Source organism: Pipra filicauda, unplaced genomic scaffold (assembly GCF_003945595.2).
Source record: "Pipra filicauda isolate LSUMZ 115617 unplaced genomic scaffold, ASM394559v2 scaffold582_size373904_pilon, whole genome shotgun sequence".
Classification (NCBI taxonomy): domain Eukaryota; kingdom Metazoa; phylum Chordata; class Aves; order Passeriformes; family Pipridae; genus Pipra; species Pipra filicauda.
This window is the reverse complement of record NW_024104734.1, coordinates 147,232-168,684: the sequence shown is the minus strand read 5'-3', so window position 1 is coordinate 168,684 and position 21,453 is coordinate 147,232. Positions and strand designations below refer to the sequence as shown.

Below are 21,453 nucleotides of genomic sequence, written 5' to 3'. Positions count from 1 at the left end.
TGTGTGGAAATCAGGCACTGAGTCTGTTCTGTGTGGAAATCAGGTGCGGGACCGGCCGAGGGCAACGCGGATAAATCTGAATTTCCCAACAGAAAAAAAATCCGAATTTCCCTGTTTGTTTTTTTTTCCTGATTAAACCCTGCACCTTTGCCTCAACTGCTGCATTTCAGCTGGGCCAGGAGGAGCCCAGCCTTCCTGTGGGGGGCTGTGTTACCATTCAGCAATGCTCCTGTGGGTCCGGGACACCGAGGTCTCGATGTCGATGGGGTGGTAGCGCAGCCCCCGCAGCTCCAGAGTCTCATCCAGGGCTCCCACCACGTACAGGGCGTCGTGGCGCTCTGGGGAGAGAGGGAAAACAGCTGGAAGGGCTGGAATTCAGGTACAACACAGTGTCTGCTACAGGCCAAAGACTCATGGAATGGTTTGGGTGGGAAGGGACCTTAAAGATCATCCAGTTCCACCCCCCTGCCATGGGCAGGGACACCTTCCACTAGACCAGGTTGCTCCAGCCTGGCCTGGGACACTTCCAGGGATGGAGCATCCTCTGGGAAATGCATTCCAGGGCCTGACCACCCTCAGAGAGAGGAATTTCTTCCCAAAATCCCATTTAAAATCTGCTGGCGGTTTGAAGCCATTTCCCCCTGTCCTGGCACTCCTTTGGAAATAGTCTCTCTGCACCTTTCCTGCAGGTTCCCTTCAGGTCCTGGGAGTCCACAATGAGGTCACCCCAAAGCCTTCCCTTCTCCAGGCTGAACTTGATGATGTTCCATCCCAGCTGTCCAGCCTTTCCCCCTGGCAGAGCTGCTCCATCCCTCTGATCATCCTGGTGCCTCTGGACTCTCTCCAGCAGCTCCACATCCCTCCCTGTGCCGTTCCCCAGGGCTGGAGGCAGCTCTGCAGGGGGGTCTCAGCAGAGGGGCAGAATCCCCCAGCACAGGAGGGGTTCTCTGGGCCATGTCCATCCTCTCCCCACATCCTTCTCCATCAGCTCATCCCCGCCCTGCCCCGACCCCGGCGGTCGCCCCGACCCGGCAGCGGCGCCGGCACTCGTCTTACTAAACCCCCCGAGCTCCCCGGGGGCCACTTCTTGAGCTCCTCCAGGCCCCTCTGGATGGCCCTGTCCTGGAGATGTGTCCCCCAGAGCCCCCCGAGTGCCTGCCCACCTCCGCTGGCCGCCGTGAGCTCGGTGCGCCGCACGAAGCCCAGGTAACCGGTGCGGGCCCAGAGCGTCTGCGCCGCGTCCCCGAAGCTCAGGCGGGTGTTGAAGTGGTCGGCCTGGAGGGTCTCGTTGTCGTAGATGGTGTAGTAACCGCTGGCCGTGTGGGGGCTGTTCACCCAGATCTGTGCAGGGAGGGCACAACAGTCACCCCCGGGCCCCACGAGCGCTGACGTGGAGCGGGTGAGAATCACAGAGTCATGGAATCATGGAATCACGGAATCATGGAATCAGCTGGGTTGGAAGGGACCTCCAACATCACCCAGTCCAACCCTTGATCCAACCCCGCCGTGGTTCCCAGCCCATGGCACTGATGCCACATCCAGTCTGTCCTTAAACACCTCCAGGGATGGAGAATCCACCCCCTCCCTGGGCAGCCCATTCCAAGGGCTGAGCACCCTCTCTGCAAAGAAATTCTTCCTGATCTCCAACCTAACCCTCCCCTGGCACAGCTGCAGACCCAGCCCTCTTGTCTTGCTGATGGGAAAAGAGACCAACCCCCCCCGGCTCCCCCCTCCTGTCAGGGAGTTGCAGAGAGTGAGGAGGTCTCCCCTGAGCCTCCTCTTCTCCAGGCTGAGCCCCCCCAGCTCCCTCAGCCTCTCCTCACAGCACTTGTGCTCCAGTCCCTTCCCCAGCCTTGTTGCTCTCCTCTGGCCCTGCTCCAGCCCCTCCATGTCCTTCCTGAGCTGAGGGCCCAGAACTGGACACAGCACTCCAGGGGTGGCCTCACCAGTGCTGAGTCCAGGGCAGGAATCACCTCCTTGGCCCTGTTGGCCACCCTGTTCCTGAGCCAGGAAGCTCCGAGGTGAAGGTTCCCTTTTCATCCACCATTTTTTCAGACCAAAAAAAAAAAACCCCATTCATTTAGGTCAGACCTCCAAATATCCTCTGTTGTCCTTTACTATCTCAATAATGCACCTTGCAGACCTGCTCTCAGGACTCGCTGAGCAAACAAACTGCGGATTTTTAACGTGTCGAGTCCAAAATTTGATAAAAATCTGCCAACACAGACAAATACACTGGTGTGTTATCAAGATAAGGAAAGCCAAATGTAAATTAGATTATTTGGGAGCCAGTTTGCAAGATTTAGAGTGGAATAAGCTTTCCTTTCTAGTGGGTTTTCTTTTGACCGGGCAGTGAAATAACGCCCAAATTCTGAGAGCTCCAGCAGTAATTCAGCTTACAAAGGCCTGTGAGTGTCACAGCTCCAAACTGTCCCCCAGCAGCTTCAGAAGCCAGCAGAGAAGAGCCCAAGGAGCAGCAGGAGAAGGTCCCCAAGGAGCAAAATTTCCACTTACCTCCCCAAGGTGGGAATCTCCCAGAGGCCCTTTTGTCTCCGGGTTGACAATGACCACTTTGACTCCAGGCAGAATCTAAGGAGCACAAGAAGGAGCACAAGAAGGAATGTGTAATTCCTGCTGGATTACAGGAACAATAAAACACATTCAGGCACAATAAACCACATTCATTCAGGGCAGGATTTCACCCACAGCCACCACGAGCAGGGATAAAACACGCCAGGACAGGTACAGCGAGGCAGGCTCAGGGGATGGAGGGATTCCATGGCTCAAGGGCCACACAGGGAGGGCATTCTGGGCCTGGACATGTTGCTGGACCTCGATTTTGAAGAATTCAGTTACAGAAATACGGAGAAACCTCTTTTTGTTAATCCATGAGGGAGCGACAGTAAATCCTAAATACAGGCTGATTTCAAGGATCCCACAGCCCCCCACTTCTGATGTGGACTCCATGATCTCAGAGGTCTTTTCCAACCTAATTCACTCTCTGATTTGGTTCATTTACTGCAAACAGAACCAATTCTCCCACGAGTTTCAGCAAAACACGCTCCTTAATCATTACTTCATTATAAATCCAACTGATTTTCCAGAGGAACGGCGTAACCAAGCCCTTCCCAAGCCTTGCCACAGGATTATCCTTCTCAGGGCTGGAAGAAATGTGTGGTTCCCAACTGCCCTGTGCTGTGGCTCTGGATAAAGACGTGGAATTACCTTCCCAGACTCGGAAAGCAGCAGGCTCTGTGGAGCTCCTCGTTCCACCAGACGGACTCTGAAGGGAAAGAAAACCTTGTCAGGATTAAAAGAGTGGAAATCTCCAGAGCAGTGTGAGAGCTCAGCACCCTCACAGCATTTTATACAGTTATTAAACTGATTTAATGAACTCACTGTACCTGTCATGTCTCAAGGACTTCAGGTCCACGTACACCGTGGTGGGATCGGGCCCGGACGTTCCCTGAGGAGTTAAAACATTTAAAACCCATCAGTTTGTCTCCAGCAGGCAGGGGAGCTCCTGCCTGAACTCAGAAACCTTTCCAGGGGCTTCCCACAGCAAAATTCCTACTCACATCCCCCCCACCTTTGCAGCTGCACTAATGGAGACCCTTCAGTGGACAGGGAAACACTTGGGGGGGAGGGAGGTTTGGGGAGGGGGGGACACAGTCCAAGCCCCCTCAGCCATCAGTGCTGGGGCAACCAGGCACTGTTTGTGTGGGAATAAACACACCAACACTGTCCATGGGGGAATAAACACACCAACACCATGTGGGAATAAACACACCAACACTGTGGGAATAAACACACCAACACTGTCCATGGGGGAATAAACACACCAACACTATGTGGGAATAAACACACCAACACTGGGGGAATAAACACACCAACACTGTGGGAATAAACACACCAACACTGTCCATGGGGGAATAAACACACCAATACTGTCTAGGGGGGAATAAACACACCAACACTATGTGGGAATAAACACACCAACACCATGGGGGAATAAACACACCAACACTGTCCATGGGGGAATAAACACACCAACACCATGTGGGAATAAACACACCAAATACTGTCGACATGGGGGAATAATAAACACACCAGTAATTTCTAATGTGGGAATAACAAGACCAAAAATGTGTGGATAAACACACAAAAAACAACCAACACCAACACCATGTGGGAATAAACACACCAACACTGTGGGAATAAACACACCAACACCATGGGGGAATAAACACACCAACACTATGTGGGAATAAACACACCAATACTATGTGGGAATAAACACACCAACAAACACACCAACACTGTCTACGTGGGAATAAACAGCTCCCCAGGGCACGTTCCAGCTGTTTGGAGCATCTGTGCCATGGCCTGGCAGCCCAGAACAAGGGAAGCTGCCTCACCCCCGTGCCAGCTGCTGCGGGCAGGGCAGATGTTGGGCTCCAGCAGGGTGGGCACACGGGGGGAGGTGGCGGGTTCTGGAACAGAACCAGAGCCCGGAAGGTGGGCTCTGGGATTGCAGGGCCGCTGGGGAGCCCCTGGGAAGGGTCACCTGTAAGCAGATGGCCACGTTGACCCGGGAGCCGAAGGTGGTGCTGACGGCGCGGGACGAGAGGCCGATGTCCTTGAAGAGCTTGGAGAAGGACTGGGTGAGGGACACCCGGGGCCGCTCCTCCGCCACCACCACGCACGTCCTCACGCACGACAGGTTGATGCCCCGGGCCTGGGGAGAACAGGGGTCAGGCAGGAGCCCTCCTTCCAGCTTCTAGTTGTGATTCTTATTATTATTCAGGCACGGGGCTGGATGTGCTGGTCACCTGTCACCACTCAAGAGGTGACATTTGCTTCTTATCCCTGGAAATAACTCAGGAAATGCAGGACAAACCCTGCTCTTGTGTTCAGGTTATTCCCCCCTTTTCAGCTTCTGTTTGTAATTCTTATCCCTGGCAATAACTCAGGAAATGCAGGACAAACCCTGCTCTTGTGTTCAGGTTACTTCCTCTTCTCAGTTTCTAATTATTATTATTATTATTATCATCATTATTATGGTTGTTATTCAGGCAAAGGGCTGGATGTGCTGGTCACCTGTCACCACTCAAGAGGTGACATTTGCTTCTTACCCCTGGAAATAACTCAGGAAATGCAGGACAAACCCTGCTCTTGTGTTCAGGTTACTTTCTCTTCTCAGTTTCTAATTATTATTATTATTATTATTATCATCATCATCATAATCATTATCATCATTATTATTGTTGTTATTCAGGCAAAGGGCTGGATGTGTTGGTCACCTCTGTCCCCTCTCCAGAAGTGACATTTGCTCCTTATCCCTGGAAATAACTTGGGAAATGCAGGACAAACCCTGCTCTTGTGTTCAGGTTGTTTCCCCTTTTCAGCTTCTATTTGTAATTCTTATTATTATTCAGGCACAGGGCTGGATGTGCTGGTCACCTGTCACCACTCAAGAGGTGACATTTGCTCCTTGTGCCTGGAAATAACTCAGGAAATGCAGGACAAACCCTGCTCTTGTGTTCAGGTTACTTCCTCTTCTCAGTTTCTAATTATTATTATTATTATTATCATTATTACTATTGTTGTTGTTATTCAGGCAAAGGGCTGGATGTGTTGGTCACCTCTGTCCCCTCTCAAGAAGTGACATTTGCTCCTTATCCCTGGAAATAACTCAAGACACACAGGACAAACCCTGCTCTTGTGTTCAAGTTATTTCCTCTTTTCAGCTCCTATTTGTTGTTGTTGTTATTGGTGGTACTGTCAATAATAATAATGACAACAATAATAAATAGTATTATATAACATGAAATGTGTAATTTTAGCTTCTATTTGTAATTATTATTATTATTAACAACAACAGCAACAACAATAATAATATACTATAATAATATAATATTAAATTTGTCATTTTCAGCTCCTGTTTGTACTTCTAAAATGTGTCTGACCAAGCCTGGAAACGCAGCCAGGACCAACCCTGCTCTACCAGGGCTCCCTCCTCTGCCCCAGTGCAGCACCAGGGGCTCCTGCAGAGCCTGGGATTCACTGCTCACACACCTGGAAACCAAAACAAGGGAGGGTAAAGTCGTCTGCTGGGATTGCACCGAGCCTTCACCAAAACTGGGAGCAGAATCCACTGTTTCCATCAGCAATGCCCTGAGCAGCAGCAGCCCAGTGTGCTCACCTGGTGGCACAGCCCAGACAGGCACCCACAGAATCTCACAGAGGGAGCCACTGTTGCACCAAACCCCGGGCAAAAATCCACCTCAGGCATCTCAGGGAGTTATTTTTTGCCTTCTCTCATCTCCAAGGAGAACACACCTCCCTGGAGCAGCTCCTGCCATGTGCTGTGCATCATGTGCTGGGCTGAGCCTCCACTGCAGACTCTTACATAAGGGATCTGCTGCAGAGCCCTGTGGGATCCTCCCTCTGCTCAGGGCTGGCCTGGCACTGCCTGCCAGGTGATTCCTGCACTCCACACATCCCTGCTCCATCCCAGCCCTGCTCCCTGCACCCCACACATCCCTGCTCCATCCCAGTGTCCACTCCACACATCCCTGCTCCATCCCAGCCCTGCTCCCTGCACTCCACACATCCCTGCTCCATCCCAGTGTCCACTCCACAAATCCCTGCTCCATCCCAATGTCCACTCCACACATCCCTGCTCCATCCCAGTGTCCACTCCACTCATCCCTGCTCCATCCCAATGTCCACTCCACATATCCCTGCTCCATCCCAATGTCCACTCCACACATCCCTGCTCCATCCCAATGTCCACTCCACTCATCCCTGCTCCATCCCAATGTCCACTCCACACATCCCTGCTCCATCCCAATGTCCATTCCACAAATCCCTGCTCCATCCCAGTGTCCACTCCACACATCCCTGCTCCATCCCAATGTCCATTCCACACATCCCTGCTCCATCCCAGTGTCCATTCCACACATCCCTGCTCCATCCCAGTGTCCACTCCACTCATCCCTGCTCCATCCCAGTGTCCACTCCACATATCCTTGCTCCATCCCAGTGTCCACTCCACACATCCCTGCTCCATCCCAGTGTCCACTCCACACATCCCTGCTCCATCCCAACCCTGCTCCCTGCACTCCACACATCCCTGCTCCATCCCAATGTCCACTCCACACATCCCTGCTCCATCCCAGTGTCCACTCCACACATCCCTGCTCCATCCCAGTCCTTCCTCTCCTGGGGCTGCAAACCTGCTTTGGTGATTTGCTTCCTGAGCCACCCGTGGCCTGGAGACTTATGCAACAGGAAAACTTGTGTTAATTCATCCAACAGATCACTCAGGAAACGTTTCTTACCTTTAACATTTCAACTTGGTTTCCAAGTCCCTTTGTGCACAGTTCCATGACTGAATAGGAACAGAAAGTGTCCCTTATTTTATACTGGCTGACAGTAGATAACCAGAGAAAAAGGTTGGATTCCAGCTCCATAGGAGGAATTAAAATTGACTGGTGTCCAGAATACACGCTGGGAAGAACATAAAGGAAGAAAACATCTTTGTGTAGCTCGTAGTTATCTTTAAATTAATATTTACTGTATTAGCACATTATGTTCCTGCTAAACCCAAAGCAGGTTGTGGGACTCTGCAGCTGAGGCAAACTGGAGCAGCAGCATTTGAAAAATGCAAGTTACTGTACAAGAATAACAGTCTGTGCACACACACAAACGTGCCCAAACACTGTCAGTGAGGGAACAGAACTGGCTCAGCCCCACACAGAACAAAAACCTCCCTTATTGCAACACGGAATCAAGGAGGAAAGGGAAAAGAAACATTCTGGAGCCAGGAGCATTTGGAGGCACAAACAAAGATAAAGAGATGGGATAATCTGCAGGAAAAGGGAAGGTGGTGGTGTGAGTTCAAAGACAAATCCCCCCCACGCTGTAAACCAGTCACTTTGGTCATGTCAACGCGTCTGGAATTACACCCAGAGGGACCCATTTCCAGAGGGACAGAGTCAATCTGCCCCTTTCTCCCCCCAAAAAGAAAAAAAGTCCTACCTGCAAAGGCACCAGAGCACGAATCCCAGCCCGCAGTAGGGGTCGAGGCAGATGGCAATCTGCCGGGAGGAGTAGAGCTCACACTGCAGCTTGATGGCCCTGCACAGGCCACTGACAGCAGCATGGGACATCTGCAACACAGGGGACAACAGGGGACATCAGCACCACAGGGGACAACAGGGGACATCAGCAACACAGGGGACATCAGCAACACAGGGGACAACAGGGGACATCAGTAACACAGGGGACATCAGCAACACAGGGGACATCAGCAACACAGGGGACAACAGGGGACATCAGCAACACAGGGGGACATCTGCAACAGAGGGCACATGAGCAGCACAGGGGTGTCAGAGACTGAAACAGTTCATGATTTGTGCATTCTAGGATTGCCAAGGGGCTTTTCCAGGCTTCTGCAGGACTTTTGCATTGTACCTCTGATGGCCCATTGTACCTCTGATGGCCCATCAAAGCTCGTCCCCCCCTCTGCCAATCTTGAAAGGCAGGAAAAACCCTTTTGCCAGGCCCCTCAGGGGAACTCAGCACAGTCCCAGGAGATGTTGGAGGCTCCTGGCATGGCCTGTGACATCTCTTCTTTCCCTTACTCTCCCTTACCCTTATCCTGTCTTTCCTTTCTCTCCCTCATGCATTTTCCCCCCAGGGGTTATCCCTGTGAGAGATGATACAGATGACAACACCCAAAATGCTGACATACCTGTTCAAACAAAACTGTTAAAATGAACCCTACCTATATGCTTTTAAAATAAACCCTACCAAGATACGTTTTCAGACACCGATTATTCAGTGTCGTTTCACTCTAATCCACCCCAAGGGAATTATTGATAAGAACCTGGGTTACTCCCCCCCTTTTTTCTGGGGTGGGTAGTAACAAGGGGACATCAGCAACACAAGGGGACATCAGCAACACAGGGGACATCTGAGACACAGAGGACATCAGCAACACAAGGGGACATCAGCCCAGGGGAGAGGTGCTTTCTGCAGGAGCCCCTGAGCCCCAGTGACCAGGAGCAGAGACACCAACAGTTAAAGCTGCAGGGGTTGAAGTTCAACCTCAACTCGAGGAAGAACTTCCCAGGAGGGTGGCAGAGCCCTGGAACAGCTGCCCAGGGAGGCTGTGGAGTTCCCCCCTCTCTGGAGACATTCAAAGCCCCCCTGGATGTGTTCCTGTGTCACCTGCTCCAGGTGACCCTGTCTGGGCACTGGGGGATCTCCAGAGGTCCCTTCCAACCCCAGCTCTCCTGTGATCCAGGCATCCCTGACTCCAAACACACCTGAGCATTAAGGGTAGTCTAAAGCTTTCAGTTTTAGTTTCTTATCTTCCTTTTTTTGCCAGCTGCACCCCTGTTCTGGTCCTGGTGGGGGAAAACAGGAGCTCAGAGCTCTGCTGCTCTCCCAACAGGCAGCTCTCCAGAGGGAGGGAGCAGCAGAATTCCTGATCCCACCCTTGAGACCTGTTTTCCTCCACTGCAGAACTAACTCGGTGAACTAAAATCCTCAGCTTTGTTAGAAGGAAATCAGGGTCTTTATTTAAGCTACAAGGACCAGCTTTGGTGGGGGTCAAGGGGAGCTGGCTCAGAATATCAGCCAGAGACATCTCCTACCCCACTACTATACCTTTACTCCTGTGAGCATGCCCGTTGTGGAGACACTAAAATCTAGATATGCCAACATTTCAGGCGTGGGTGGCTTATAGATCTGGGCCAGTCTCTTCCTGGGCAAGTCATCTGTGCAAGAGAGGAACAAACAGGTTAGTTTTGGTTCCTGAACTGCTATTTGAAAGGAGAACACAACTTTCAAAAAGCCAGAGAGGGAGGAAGAAGCTTTCTATTAATTCTCTTTCCAAAAGAGACAGACTGCTGTATGGCAGGAGTCTTGCCAAAGCTCCCACGTAGGAATTTATTTATTCTCAGGAAAAGGGAGAAAAGACCAACTTGCCCTTGAGTTAAGGAGATGAAAGTTGGCTGCAGCAAGGCTGGTCTGTACAGCCATTTTCCATGCACAGCTCAACAAATGCTCCCAGTGAACAAGGTCACAATTAGATTCCATCTTGGACAGCTTTTGTAAATATTCAAGCAAATTCTCCAGAGCCAAACGGGGGGACAGTCCCTCTGGAAGTCACCGGTCACCCAAGTCCCAGAAGCCTTTTTGCCCCACCTGTGTCGATGATGGTTGGCCAGGTTTTCACATCCACAGCTCCAGCTGCCTCCCTGGACTTGAGCAGCCTCATCAGGGTCTGGGTAGTGAGGATACAGGCGGCTTTGCTGACCTGGAGAGAAAACACTCGCTGCAAAAAAGAGACGAAAACCTGGCCCGGCAGCACTGCCACTGCAAGGCCTGCTGTTCAGGGACTCTTTTATCACCTGCAGCCAGTTTCCCTCAGCAAACCTGAACTCCCTTCTCTGCCTTTTGCACACCCTGCTCTGCTTTTCCTTCACTAAACCCCCAGTGCAGCCCAACCTGCCCAGGACCTGCCAGAACCTTCCGGGCCAGGCGAGAACGCGGCACGGTCACATCCAGCTTTCTCCCAGGGAGGGACTCTCCCCCGTCCAGCTGTGGAGGGCAGTGACTGAGCAGCTCTGGGTGGGTGCCTGGCACCCAGGCAGGGTGTCCCCAGTGCCCCAGCCCCTCCTTGCTCACCTCCACGATCATCCTGACGGTGGGCAGGGTCGCGGTGAGGCTCTGGGCGTGGGGCGGCCGCACGGTGACGGGCACACAGCCGGCGTACAGGCAGCCATAGAAGGCTGTGATGAGCTCAATGCCTGCAAGGACAGGGCAGCTGGAGCAGGGGACACCGGGGAGGGACACCCTGGGGACACCCTGGGCACTGCTGCTCCTCCAGGAATTCCTTCCTGCTGGGTAAGGGGGACGCTCCCACGGCGCGGACGCACACCGAGGGCAGGAAGTTTGGGATAGGGGATTGGGAAGGTAAAGCACAGAAAATCATCTCCATTGTACAGGAAAAGAACATCTCGAGTGTCAGCTGACTCAAAAGGCAGTCAGGACATGGAGCAGTGTCTGGCAGGGCTGTAAGTACACACCGGTGACCAACTCGCACCAGCAGCGAGTGTCTGTCCTGGATTTCCATATCCCAGTGAGGAAACCAAAGAAAGACCAGGCTGCACTTCCCCAGTGGGACCCAGCCATTCCCAAAACCCACTCACCAGGAGGATAAAGAAGCACCACATTGTCTCCTGCATTGAGATGTCCTTTGTCACAGAGCACTGACGCGATCCTCTCGGCCTTCTTGTGCAGCTGAAGGCAGGTGGCTGTGCACACAGTGGTTCCCTTGAAAGGACACAAAAATGCTCGAAACGGGGGCTGGCACAACCCCAACTGGCTGCTGTGAGATCAAACCAAGCTTGCTGGGCTAGCAGGAGGCTACAGCTACGAGTTATCTCTACCTAAAGGCTGCTGGTGCTCAGTGAGCCGCTTATCCACTACGGTATCAAAGGACAGAGATGGAGTTAGATCTGCTCTAGAAAATTCTACCTTCCAGGGAGTCAAGTTCAGGTCTTCTTGCACCAGAACCTTGCCAGAATATACTCAACAGGGATACACCATTAACTGATACAGGAACCAGTGGGACCTACAAACAGGCTCAGTTTGAAAATGAAGCCTCGAACCGTGAGAGTCGTTCGCTGAAGGGACCTACAGGGTCAAAGGGTCAAGTTTTGAGTCACAAACCTATGGGCAAAGGCTGATACAGAGACTATAGAGAGGCACTGCAGAGGGCAGAAGATTTTAGAGACAGTCTCAAACTGGCACTGAATGAGTAACACGTGGGCCTTGAAATCCAAGAGCTCAGCACTGACCGTACCTTGGCGTTCAGTAAAAGGAAGAGCGGGTGGTCAGGAGTGGCTTGAGCTCTCCACTGCAACACCTCTGTCAGGAACTGGTGCTGCAAGAGAGAGGCAGGAATTCAACACCAACCAGAGCTGCTGCTCTGCACCCAGCTGGAGGGGAAACCCCCTTCCCCTTCCCCAGCTCTGATCAGCACTGATTTACCTTTTTAACTAAATCGTTGTCTTCCAGCTGGCCCAGGTCTCTCCCCGAGGCCTGAGCGATTCGCTTCCCAGCAACCAGGTTCCCCACCATCACAGAGGCAGGGCCCACGCCTGAGGAGAGAGAACAGCCTGGAATGGGCACTTTGGGAAAGCAGAGGGAAGGTACAAAGAGTGTCTGCGGGATCCCAGCGCTCCCGGGCACGGATGCAGGAGGAGAGGGAATGAAACCTCACTGAGGGAGTTCAGCAGGCACTGCTGGTCTCTGCTCCCAGTGAGTTCAAAGGTAGGAATCAAAATTCCTGACTAGCACATGCAAAGGAGAGGCCTCAAACACGCCCCAGCCACAGGGCACGAGACAGGCTCTGGTCCCACAGGGAATGGGACACGGAGTGGGACACGTCACCCCCTTCCTGGGGCTGAGCCTCAGCTCACCGACACCAAAAGGGCCCCAAAAGGGGCTCAGGTTACCTGGCTGTTTCTGCCTGGGCTTTGGCAAGTTTGTCACACAGGTGTGTGGGCACATGAGGATGTTGCAGGGGTGCAGAGAGCCCTCCAGAAAGTGCTGTTTGGTTTGTGAGATGTGGATCCCTCCCAGCGGAGTTTTTGGCAACGTGTTGGCTGGCACGAGAGCAAGGCAGTAGACCCCCACTTGGTGAATGCTGTCAATGGCCTGCAGAGAGGAGAGATGGTCACTGCAGCTCCTGCTGCTGCTGTTGCTGACTGCACTGGCACTGCAGGGCAAATCCCTGGATTTCTGAGGTGCTGGAGGAGCGAGTCAGTCACTGACATCCCGTTTCACCTCTGCACCACCAGCCAGCCCTGCAGGGAGAGCCCCAAGTGCTGGCACATCCCTGCCTTTACAGCCCATTCCACAGACACCAAATCCATTTTTAAATCTTTCATGACCAAAATCCCAAAATACCCACAGTTGCCTGATGAATCACAGGATTCTGATCTCGGGATTGTATCCATCTGTCTCCTCTGAACCATCACACTCTGTTCCTTTCTGCCCACCTCAGCATCCAGGCATCTGATCCATTATTCACAGCACCAGGTACTGCCCTCATTTCCCTCCCCAGCTTGCACACTTCACACCCTGAGTGTCATTCCCAGGAAGGAAGGACACACATGCAGCTCTCAGAGGAAGTATTTGCTACTCATTCTGCTTTTAGGACCACACTCATTCAGCTGGTTTAACCTCCCTCTGCTCACTGTCTCCCTGCTGAAAATGCAGCTCCAAAGGCCAGGGAGGCTTTAAAGCCAAACTGTGAGCTCCTCAGGATCCAGACTAAAAGCAGAACTCCAAAGCTTGAGCACAGATCTGCTCAGCAGTGCTAAGGGAACTGTTCCTCCACGTTGGAAAGGACCTTAAAGCTCATTCCATTCCCCCCCTGCCATGGGCAGGGACACCTTCCACTAGCCCAGGTTGCTCCAACCTGGCCTTGGAGTAACTTCCAGGGATCCAGCTTCTCTGGGCACCCTGTGCCAGGGCCTCCCCACCCTCCCAGGGGGGAATTTCTTCCCACTATCCCATCTAACCCTGCCCTCTGGCAGTGGGAAGCCACTCCCTCTTGTCCTGGCACTCCAGTTCCTTCAGGGCACAACAGAACACCTTGGACACAGCAGATGCACCAGTTTGTGACCCTGCACAAACCCCCTGTGCCAAGAGGGATCCAGAGCCTGTTCTCCCTCCATCCCAGTGTTCTCTCCATCCCTGTTCTCCCTCCATCCCTGTTCTCCCTCCATCCCTGTGTTCTCTCCATCCCAGTGTTCTCTCCATCCCACTGTTCTCTCCATCCCTGTGTTCTCTCCATCCCTGTTCTCCCTCCATCCCTGTGTTCTCTCCATCCCTGTGTTCTCTCCATCCCAGTGTTCTCTCCATCCCACTGTTCTCTCCATCCCACTGTTCTCTCCATCCCACTGTTCTCTCCATCCCACTGTTCTCTCCATCCCACTGTTCTCTCCATCCCACTGTTCTCTCCATCCCTGTGCTCTCTCCATCCCTGTTCTCCCTCCATCCCTGTGCTCTCTCCATCCCTGTTCTCCCTCCATCCCTGTTCTCCCTCCATCCCTGTGCTCTCTCCATCCCTGTGCTCTCTCCATCCCACTGTTCTCTCCATCCCACTGTTCTCTCCATCCCTGTTCTCCCTCCATCCCTGTTCTCCCTCCATCCCACTGTTCTCTCCATCCCTGTTCTCTCCATCCATGTTCTCCCTCCATCCCTGTTCTCCCTCCATCTGGGCCATTCCTCTGCTCTTCCCACCCCCCAAAAACGGCCCCCCCTGACCTGCAGCACCCGACTCATCCACTGGAAGCTGTCCTCCTCGGAGGCATCCGGCCTCTGCTCCGCCACCACCACGATCCTCTCGTCGTAGAACACGGACACGGAGAACACGGCGATCCTACGGGAAAGGGGGAGAGCCCCAGAGGCACAAATTCCAGCTCTGTTCCTTGGCAACAGGGAGCCCCAAGGCAGAGCTTGTGAAAATAACCAGGGGGGCAAAGGCAGAGAGGAAAAAAAATCGTCAGGCAATTCAAGTGGAAAAGGAAAGACTGGGAAGTGTTTAAGGGGTTAATTCCATCTCCCGGTGAAACTTCCACGTGGCAAAGTCCCCTGTCCTCCCAACCTGCTGTCACATTCCTGCTCCAACCTGTGGCAAATCACCAAGGCAAGAAGCCTTAAAGGCACCCACATGATGGTTTAAAATCTCCCTCTGGAGACACAAGATCCATCCCTGCCTGAGGATGTAGAAAATGACACCAACAACTGCCAAATAAAAACCGAGTGTCTTTGGGCATTAATGAAACCCTGCCTTGCTGCAGAGTACCAGCCAGCAGCTAAGGACTAAAACTCTGCAGAGACAGGGAATTAAATTCTCCATGGGGCTGACTTGGGACTCCTTCCCCTAAAGCACAAAGACTCGATGGGAAGCCAGGCTGGACACTGGGAAGAGGGTGGACAGTGGGGAAGAAGACCCGCGTTGGCCGGGCAGGATCAGGCCAATCACCACCTGAGTCAAAAATACATTGACTTTAACTGAGCTGCCCAAAGGGAAATCCAAGATAACACTGAAGACCCTGTTTCCCTGCATTCCACAGGGGTTTCTCGTGCTGACCTTCCTCTGTAAACTGTCTTGATGGACTCCACGGCCAGGCCGGTGGCCACGATGTCGTCGGCGTTGTGCCTCCGCCCGCTCACCATCAGCAGCCCGTCCATCTTCCCCACCACGAACACCAGACTGCCCTGCAGCACAAGGAGAACAACCTCTGAGTTCTCCCCACACCCCCTCCGGCCCCAGGGGCTTCTCTCTGAGCCCCTGGAGGCCCCGAGCAGAGGGACAGAGCGGCGCCGAGCTCGGAGCTGCCTCACGTACGGGGCCGACGAATCCCAGCAAGCCGGAGCGGACGAAGGGCACTTCCCCCACTGGAGAGCCTGAGGAGTTCACAGGGATCACCTGCAACACAGGGGGGAGCACCTTGGAGGCCACTGGGTTTGCCTGAGGACAGAAGAACCTTCCCCACACCCCTTCATGTGAGAACCCTCGGTGCAGTCAGTGGGGGAGATGCCTGTGCAAGGGGAATGCTGAATACCCCTGACTGTAAGGAGCTTCCCAGGGTATATTTTTAAAAAAAACAACACTAACACTTCAGTTACAAACCCAAGGGATTACACAAGGCTACCAGTTTTACAGAGAAAACAGGGCAAGGACATTCTGCTGTACATACCTCGAAAGTGTTCTTTGTCACCCCTGCCAGCCCATAATACATCATCCCTCCTGCTCTGGAGCTCACACAGATCTCACCAATCTCGTCTGTTTTGCAGAGCTGGGGTGGCCCATCGGGTTTCACAATGCACATCATGCCTAGGACAGAGCAGGCTTTGTTAAAACAGCCCCCAGACTTGGCCTTGTGTGAGGAGTGACCCCCTGAACGGTGACAGGAATGAGAGCCTGGCCCTGCCCCACCTCCCCCACACCAAGGCTGGCTATGGGAGAGAACACTGACCTGTTCCTCTCCTAAAACAGCCCCAGAACAGTCCTGTAGGAGCCTCCTGCCTGTTTTTACCTCCTGGCATCACGTGGCCAACGTCCTGGACGGTGAGAGCAGAGTTTTTATCCTCGGTGTTGACCCGAATCACCCCGAAGCTCAGCCCGTTCATGGACAGGATGGCTCTGCCTGGCAAAGGGGCCCCAGGGACTCCAGGCCTTTGAAGGACACAAAATCAATGAACACACTCCAGCAGGCACCCGGCTGGAGACACCACAGCAACAGAAAGAGGAGGATTTCAGTGTCTCTGCTTTGCATAGTGACTTAAAAACCGAGATGGGCAGGAGGAACTGCCTCCCAGAAGAGCCACGCTGATCAGTCCCTAAGGAATTGTGTTCCTGGGCAGTGCAGCTCCTCTCCCAGCTCGTTATCTCCCCCAGTGCTAATCCCCAGCTCCCAGGCCAGATGATTGCAGGGCTGTTTGTCACAGAAGGCAGAGTATGAAAGTGTCCAGAGTGATCTCAAATCTAACCCCAGGCTCAGAACACCCATCCTGTGACCCTGTGACTCCCAACACCCCCCTGGCTGTGGGGATCAGGAGCAGGAAAAGCAGCTGTGGGGATCAGGAGCAGGAAAAGCAGCTGTGGGGATCAGGAGCAGGAAAAGCAGCTGTGGAGCTCAGGAGCAGGAAAAGCAGTGGCCAGGCCCTGCCGAGCTGTCCCAGCCCAGCACACACTCGTGTCTCAGGAGGGATATTTGTCAGCTCAGCCTCTCCAGGTATCTCAGCACACCCAGCAAATGTCAGTGGAGTTCATTACACGTTTAAATCAACTCTGAGCAAGCCACGTGTGAACAAAGCCCAGCCTGGATGAGTCAAACCCAGCAAACAGAGGGCGACGGTACCTCCGGATCGCGATGGTCATCGCCTCGGGGGAGGTGGCACAGGGACAAATCGCCTCTGGTTTGAGCCCATGGCTCTGGAACAAGCTCAGGAAGGCATCACAGGAGGAGACAGACCCTGGGAAGAGAGAAAATGTCCCACTAGGACCTCACAGGATTTGATCTGATGCCCATCTACGGGAAGGTTCGGGAGGAGGGTGAGGGAAACGACGAGAGGAAGCGGCTTCGAGTTGTGCTGGGGAGGTTCAAGTTGGACATTAAGGAAAATCTCCTCACTGAAAGGCTGGAACGGGCTGCCCAGGGAAGTGGTGGAGTTACCAGCCCTGGAGGGAATTAAAAGACGTGTGGATGTGGCACTTGGGGACGTGGCTTAGCGGTGAAGGTGGCAGTGCTGGGGAAGCAGTTGGGCTCGATGATCTTAAAGGTTTTTTCCAACCTAAACAGTTCTCTGATTTTATAAACTGTCTCCCCTCTGCTCCCAGCCCAACCTCTTCCTGTACTTTGCAGGAGCTCTCAGACCCCAAAGGGTGGAAGGGTGGGAACCCCTCGTTCTGGTGCCCGAGCACCACGAGCCAGAGCTCCGAGATCTCCTCGGGGGTGTCCCCTGCAGGAGTGGAGGTTGATCCCATGGGACACCAGCTGAGCACCCCCTGCCCTGGGAGCCCCCAGGCTGCCCCCACTCACAGGGATTTGCACCATCAGTGACGATCAGCATCCTCAGGGAGCTCAGACTGACGTCTCTTTGGTCTCTGTGGGCCATCATGGCCCAGTGCAAGTCTCGACACTTCACCAAAGCCACTTTGGCTGCAAACCAACACACAAAACCACAGGTAAGGACAAATAAAAACCTTCCACGAGTCACTGTCATCCACATTCCCAAAGGAGGAAGCTCTCACCAAAGCAAGGAAGCCTTAATGAACTGAGCCTGCTTAACAGCAAACCCAACACACAGTGGCATCTGCTGTGGCCTGCAGGCCACTGCCCACCACCTGAGCCAGGGTCTGTCACCCTCACAGCTCCTCCTCCAAAGGCCACAAATCATTACCACCCTCTGGATGCCCTGGGATCGACAGCCCTTGCTGTGCTCAACCATTCCCTTGGTTTCATCCAAGAAACTGGCTCCAAGTCAGGAGGTCCCCACCAAGTTCCCCCATGCTCACACGGCATTAGGATTTATTCAGGAATAAATTAGAATTTGTGCATATTTAGAAATAAATGGCACAGTCCCCTGCCCTCCCAACCTGCTGTCACATTCCTGTTCCAGCCCTGGAGCAGGTGGCAAATTGGTGGAACCAGCCTTGGAACACTGGTGGCAAATCACCCCTGTAAGAAGATTTGCAGGTATCCACACGATGTTGGGGGCTTAAAATCCCCCCTGAGCCTCACACGAGCTCCAGCCCTGCCTGAGCATCCAGAAAATTGGATCTACCGCTGCCAAATAAAAATTTTTGGATGTGAGTGACACTCTCACCCTTGAGATTTGTCAGGGGAGGGCAAGAAGATGGGATCTGATGCATCCGAGATTTTAATGCCCCCCTGAGAGCTCCAAGGTGGAGCTGTGGCATGTCCTGAGTTACCTTTGTGGGCATGGACCCTCTGCACCCAGGAGAGAGGGCAGGTTTTCATCACAGAATAGGGCACGCTGATGGTGTGCAGCTTGTTCATTACATTCTGAAAAGCAGGAGAAAGGTGGTTAGAAAAGGGCTCACGAACCTTTTCTCAAGCAGAGTTTAAGAGTCACTCTCAGTCCCCATCAACCCCCCCCCCAAGAATTCACAGGGGTTCAGTGGGGATGGTTCTGTGATTCCCTGGGAGAACTGCAGATGTGGCAGGGAGAGAAATGGTTGGTTTAACAGGTGATGGTCCTCAAATGCTGCCTTTACCATATTTCATTGACTCAAGGAATCCCAGACTGGTTCGGTCTGGAAGAGACCTCAAAGCTCCTCTCAGTCCACTATCCCGGGAAAACCCGGCCTTGGACACTTCCAGGTATGGAGCAGCCACAGCTTCTCTGGGAAAACCATTCCAGTGCCTCCCCCCAGCCTCCCAGGGAGGAATTTTTCCCTAATATCTCCTGCAATCATTAGTCATTAACCTCTCATTAATTCCAGAGGGCCCTGGAACGCTCCGACTCACCGTGAGGATTCCGTGCCACAGCCCTGCATCCTTCTTGAAGTCCAGCACATTCACTATCGTTTCACCTGGGAAAAGAAAGCTGGAGTTGTGAAGTGCAAGGTGGCAGGAGAGCTGCTGGAATGTGCCCAGGGATGAACCTGTCCCTGCCCCTGCCAGAGCTGCTCCACGGGCACGGAGAGCCCTCCTTGCAGAGCCCTGGTTACACGTGTGGCTGCTCCCAGCCCCTTGTTATGCTAAATAACAACTGCACATCCATCTCTGAGCAGGAACACGGCCCAGAAAGCTGCCAGGAAATCACATCCCCAGCCTGGAACAGCCCATCAGCAGGACAGGAAGGCTCTGAGCCTCGTCATGCACGAGTGGGGAAGGACGGGAAGGGGAGCAGGGAACATCATTCAAGCCCTGGCTCCCAGAAGCAATGGAAACTCGAGTGATGGCTTCCAAAAGACAGACTTTGCATTTTAAAGCACTTTGACCTGCAGCTCTATAAATAGTTTCGCTCGTGGATCAAGGAATTAGCTTGAATTACAAGGCAGACCAGACTAAAACCATCTCCTAGAGCAGAACTCTCTGGAAATCTCACCAGGGTTTTCCCATCTCCACTTCTGGGTTACCCAAAAAAAAAAGCCTTATGGGACCAGAACAGCCCCAGCAAGAGGTATTTACACACTCTCAGGAACAAAAGCTTGGGAAGACATTTCCATGTGGGATCAGAGGGGACTCGAGCTCGCTGGAAAATGCTCCGGTTTCGATTCATTTGCTCCCCTTTTGGTTCAGCAGAACAGACCCAGCAACTCCCCAGACCTGATGCAAACCCCACTTTTTACTCCTCTCCATTATGGTCGCGAAAATGATGCAAATTTGGATGGAAAAACATCACACTCAGCCTTCACTTCTGGGGGAGAATTAACCTGCGCTTTTTCTTTCTTTTTTTTTAAGCAGCTCTTGGTCACTCAGAGACTGCTGTGAAACGCAGGAGAGGCAACCACACCAGATGAGGCTGCTGACCCTCCGTTCCTTTGATGCCCTGTGCCCTCACCCACCTTCAGAGTAGTTGCAGGCCTGAGACAAGGCTTGGCAGTGGGCCAGCATGGCCACCCGGGACACCGTGACCCCCATGACACTGCCCTCCTTGCTGGTCTTGTACTGCAGGAGAGAGGAGAGAGTCAGGGTGGAGGAGATTCAACCACAAAATACAATGGAAATCAAGTTTCCTTTCTCTGAAGCTGCTGAGACAAACCCCAAGCCCACCTGCTGGCAGGGTCAGCCCCGAGGGGACGGTTCTTGTGGGGGCAGCTCCAGGGAGTGGGGGATAAAATGGGTGTGCTGGTGTTTATCTCACTGTCACTGATGCTCACAGCATCTCTTCCTGCTCCCACAACAAGCTGAAAAGCCAGGCTGGGATTGAAGGATGGCCAAATCACCCCTCAAACCACTGCAGCCCCTGGAAGTTGCCTTCTGGCCCACAAAGAAAGGTCAGCTCTGCCAGGAAGAACTGAGAACTCAAACTGAATGTGTGTTATCAAGCACCATCTCAGGGCTCAGCTGCCTCCACTCCTCACTTTCTGGAACAAGAACAGTTCTCCAGCTCATTCCAAGCAGTGCCCAAGGCCACGAAGGGACTCAAAAACTAAAACTCAAAAACCAAAAGGAGCTTCCCAGCAGGATGTCCCCAGTGAAAGCCTCGTTTCAGTGGCAAGAAAGTGGGGAGTTTAAGGGAGTGAGGTGAAACTATTCTCTCTCTGGTGATTAGAACATTAAATTCAGCTCATGGAAGCCACTTTCCATTCCCCATTCCCCACTTACCTCAATATATGCTGGCTCAGTTCCTGCTGCTGAGATGTTGGGCTGCCAGTCCTTGGGAGATTTGGAGAGATATTTTGAATCTGTCACAACCCATTTGAGTCTGGGCCAACCTGGAGCCAAAATTAAACAGCACATTAATATCAGCTTATTTACTGAGGGATTTATATTCTGCAGGAATGCACTAAACCCCATCATTTGTCCAAGTCCAGTTACACAAGCAGAATTCCAAGCCAAGCCCAGCTACCAACCAGAAGGTTCGTCTCGTTTCTCATCAGGGAGTTCAGTGGGCAACAAGGTACTTCCTTCTCCTCGGGACAGATCCCTGCAGCATTCCTAAAAATACCCTCTTGTATTGGGAATAAACTGCCTTGGAACCTGCCAAGTGCCACTGAAGGGACCTGAGGACAACCCTGAGGTGGTTCCTCGTGGCTTCCAGAACCCCCAAAGTTCCACCAGACACGTGGACTGATCTCACCACGCGCTCAAAACCCACAACAGTTTGGTGACAGGACCAGAAGTGGCCCCCTTTGCCCCCCCCCAGATGCCTCCAGGC

The 21,453-nt window shown here is 52.9% G+C and overlaps 1 protein-coding gene across 5 annotated transcripts in view; it reads right to left on the bottom strand.

The window, feature by feature from the left end:
• Positions 1 to 21,453, bottom strand: part of DIP2B (disco interacting protein 2 homolog B) — a 57,190-nt gene that overhangs the window by 3,825 nt on the left and 31,912 nt on the right. For all 5 annotated transcript variants that reach the window (XM_039387689.1, XM_027732170.2, XM_039387687.1 and 2 more), the window contains 26 exons: positions 20,901 to 21,010; positions 20,138 to 20,240; positions 19,095 to 19,159; positions 18,536 to 18,629; positions 17,643 to 17,762; positions 16,962 to 17,076; positions 16,137 to 16,276; positions 15,798 to 15,934; positions 15,446 to 15,526; positions 15,188 to 15,315; positions 14,359 to 14,473; positions 12,540 to 12,741; positions 12,073 to 12,182; positions 11,885 to 11,965; positions 11,229 to 11,352; positions 10,705 to 10,826; positions 10,222 to 10,333; positions 9,682 to 9,791; positions 8,047 to 8,177; positions 7,347 to 7,515; positions 4,568 to 4,738; positions 3,405 to 3,466; positions 3,226 to 3,283; positions 2,515 to 2,589; positions 1,164 to 1,341; positions 215 to 338 (listed from right to left, as the gene is read on the bottom strand). In XM_039387689.1, coding sequence (XP_039243623.1) covers positions 215 to 338; positions 1,164 to 1,341; positions 2,515 to 2,589; positions 3,226 to 3,283; positions 3,405 to 3,466; positions 4,568 to 4,738; positions 7,347 to 7,515; positions 8,047 to 8,177; positions 9,682 to 9,791; positions 10,222 to 10,333; positions 10,705 to 10,826; positions 11,229 to 11,352; positions 11,885 to 11,965; positions 12,073 to 12,182; positions 12,540 to 12,741; positions 14,359 to 14,473; positions 15,188 to 15,315; positions 15,446 to 15,526; positions 15,798 to 15,934; positions 16,137 to 16,276; positions 16,962 to 17,076; positions 17,643 to 17,762; positions 18,536 to 18,629; positions 19,095 to 19,159; positions 20,138 to 20,240; positions 20,901 to 21,010 — 3,037 coding nt within the window. The remainder of the gene's footprint in view (positions 1 to 214; positions 339 to 1,163; positions 1,342 to 2,514; positions 2,590 to 3,225; positions 3,284 to 3,404; positions 3,467 to 4,567; positions 4,739 to 7,346; positions 7,516 to 8,046; positions 8,178 to 9,681; positions 9,792 to 10,221; positions 10,334 to 10,704; positions 10,827 to 11,228; positions 11,353 to 11,884; positions 11,966 to 12,072; positions 12,183 to 12,539; positions 12,742 to 14,358; positions 14,474 to 15,187; positions 15,316 to 15,445; positions 15,527 to 15,797; positions 15,935 to 16,136; positions 16,277 to 16,961; positions 17,077 to 17,642; positions 17,763 to 18,535; positions 18,630 to 19,094; positions 19,160 to 20,137; positions 20,241 to 20,900; positions 21,011 to 21,453) is intronic.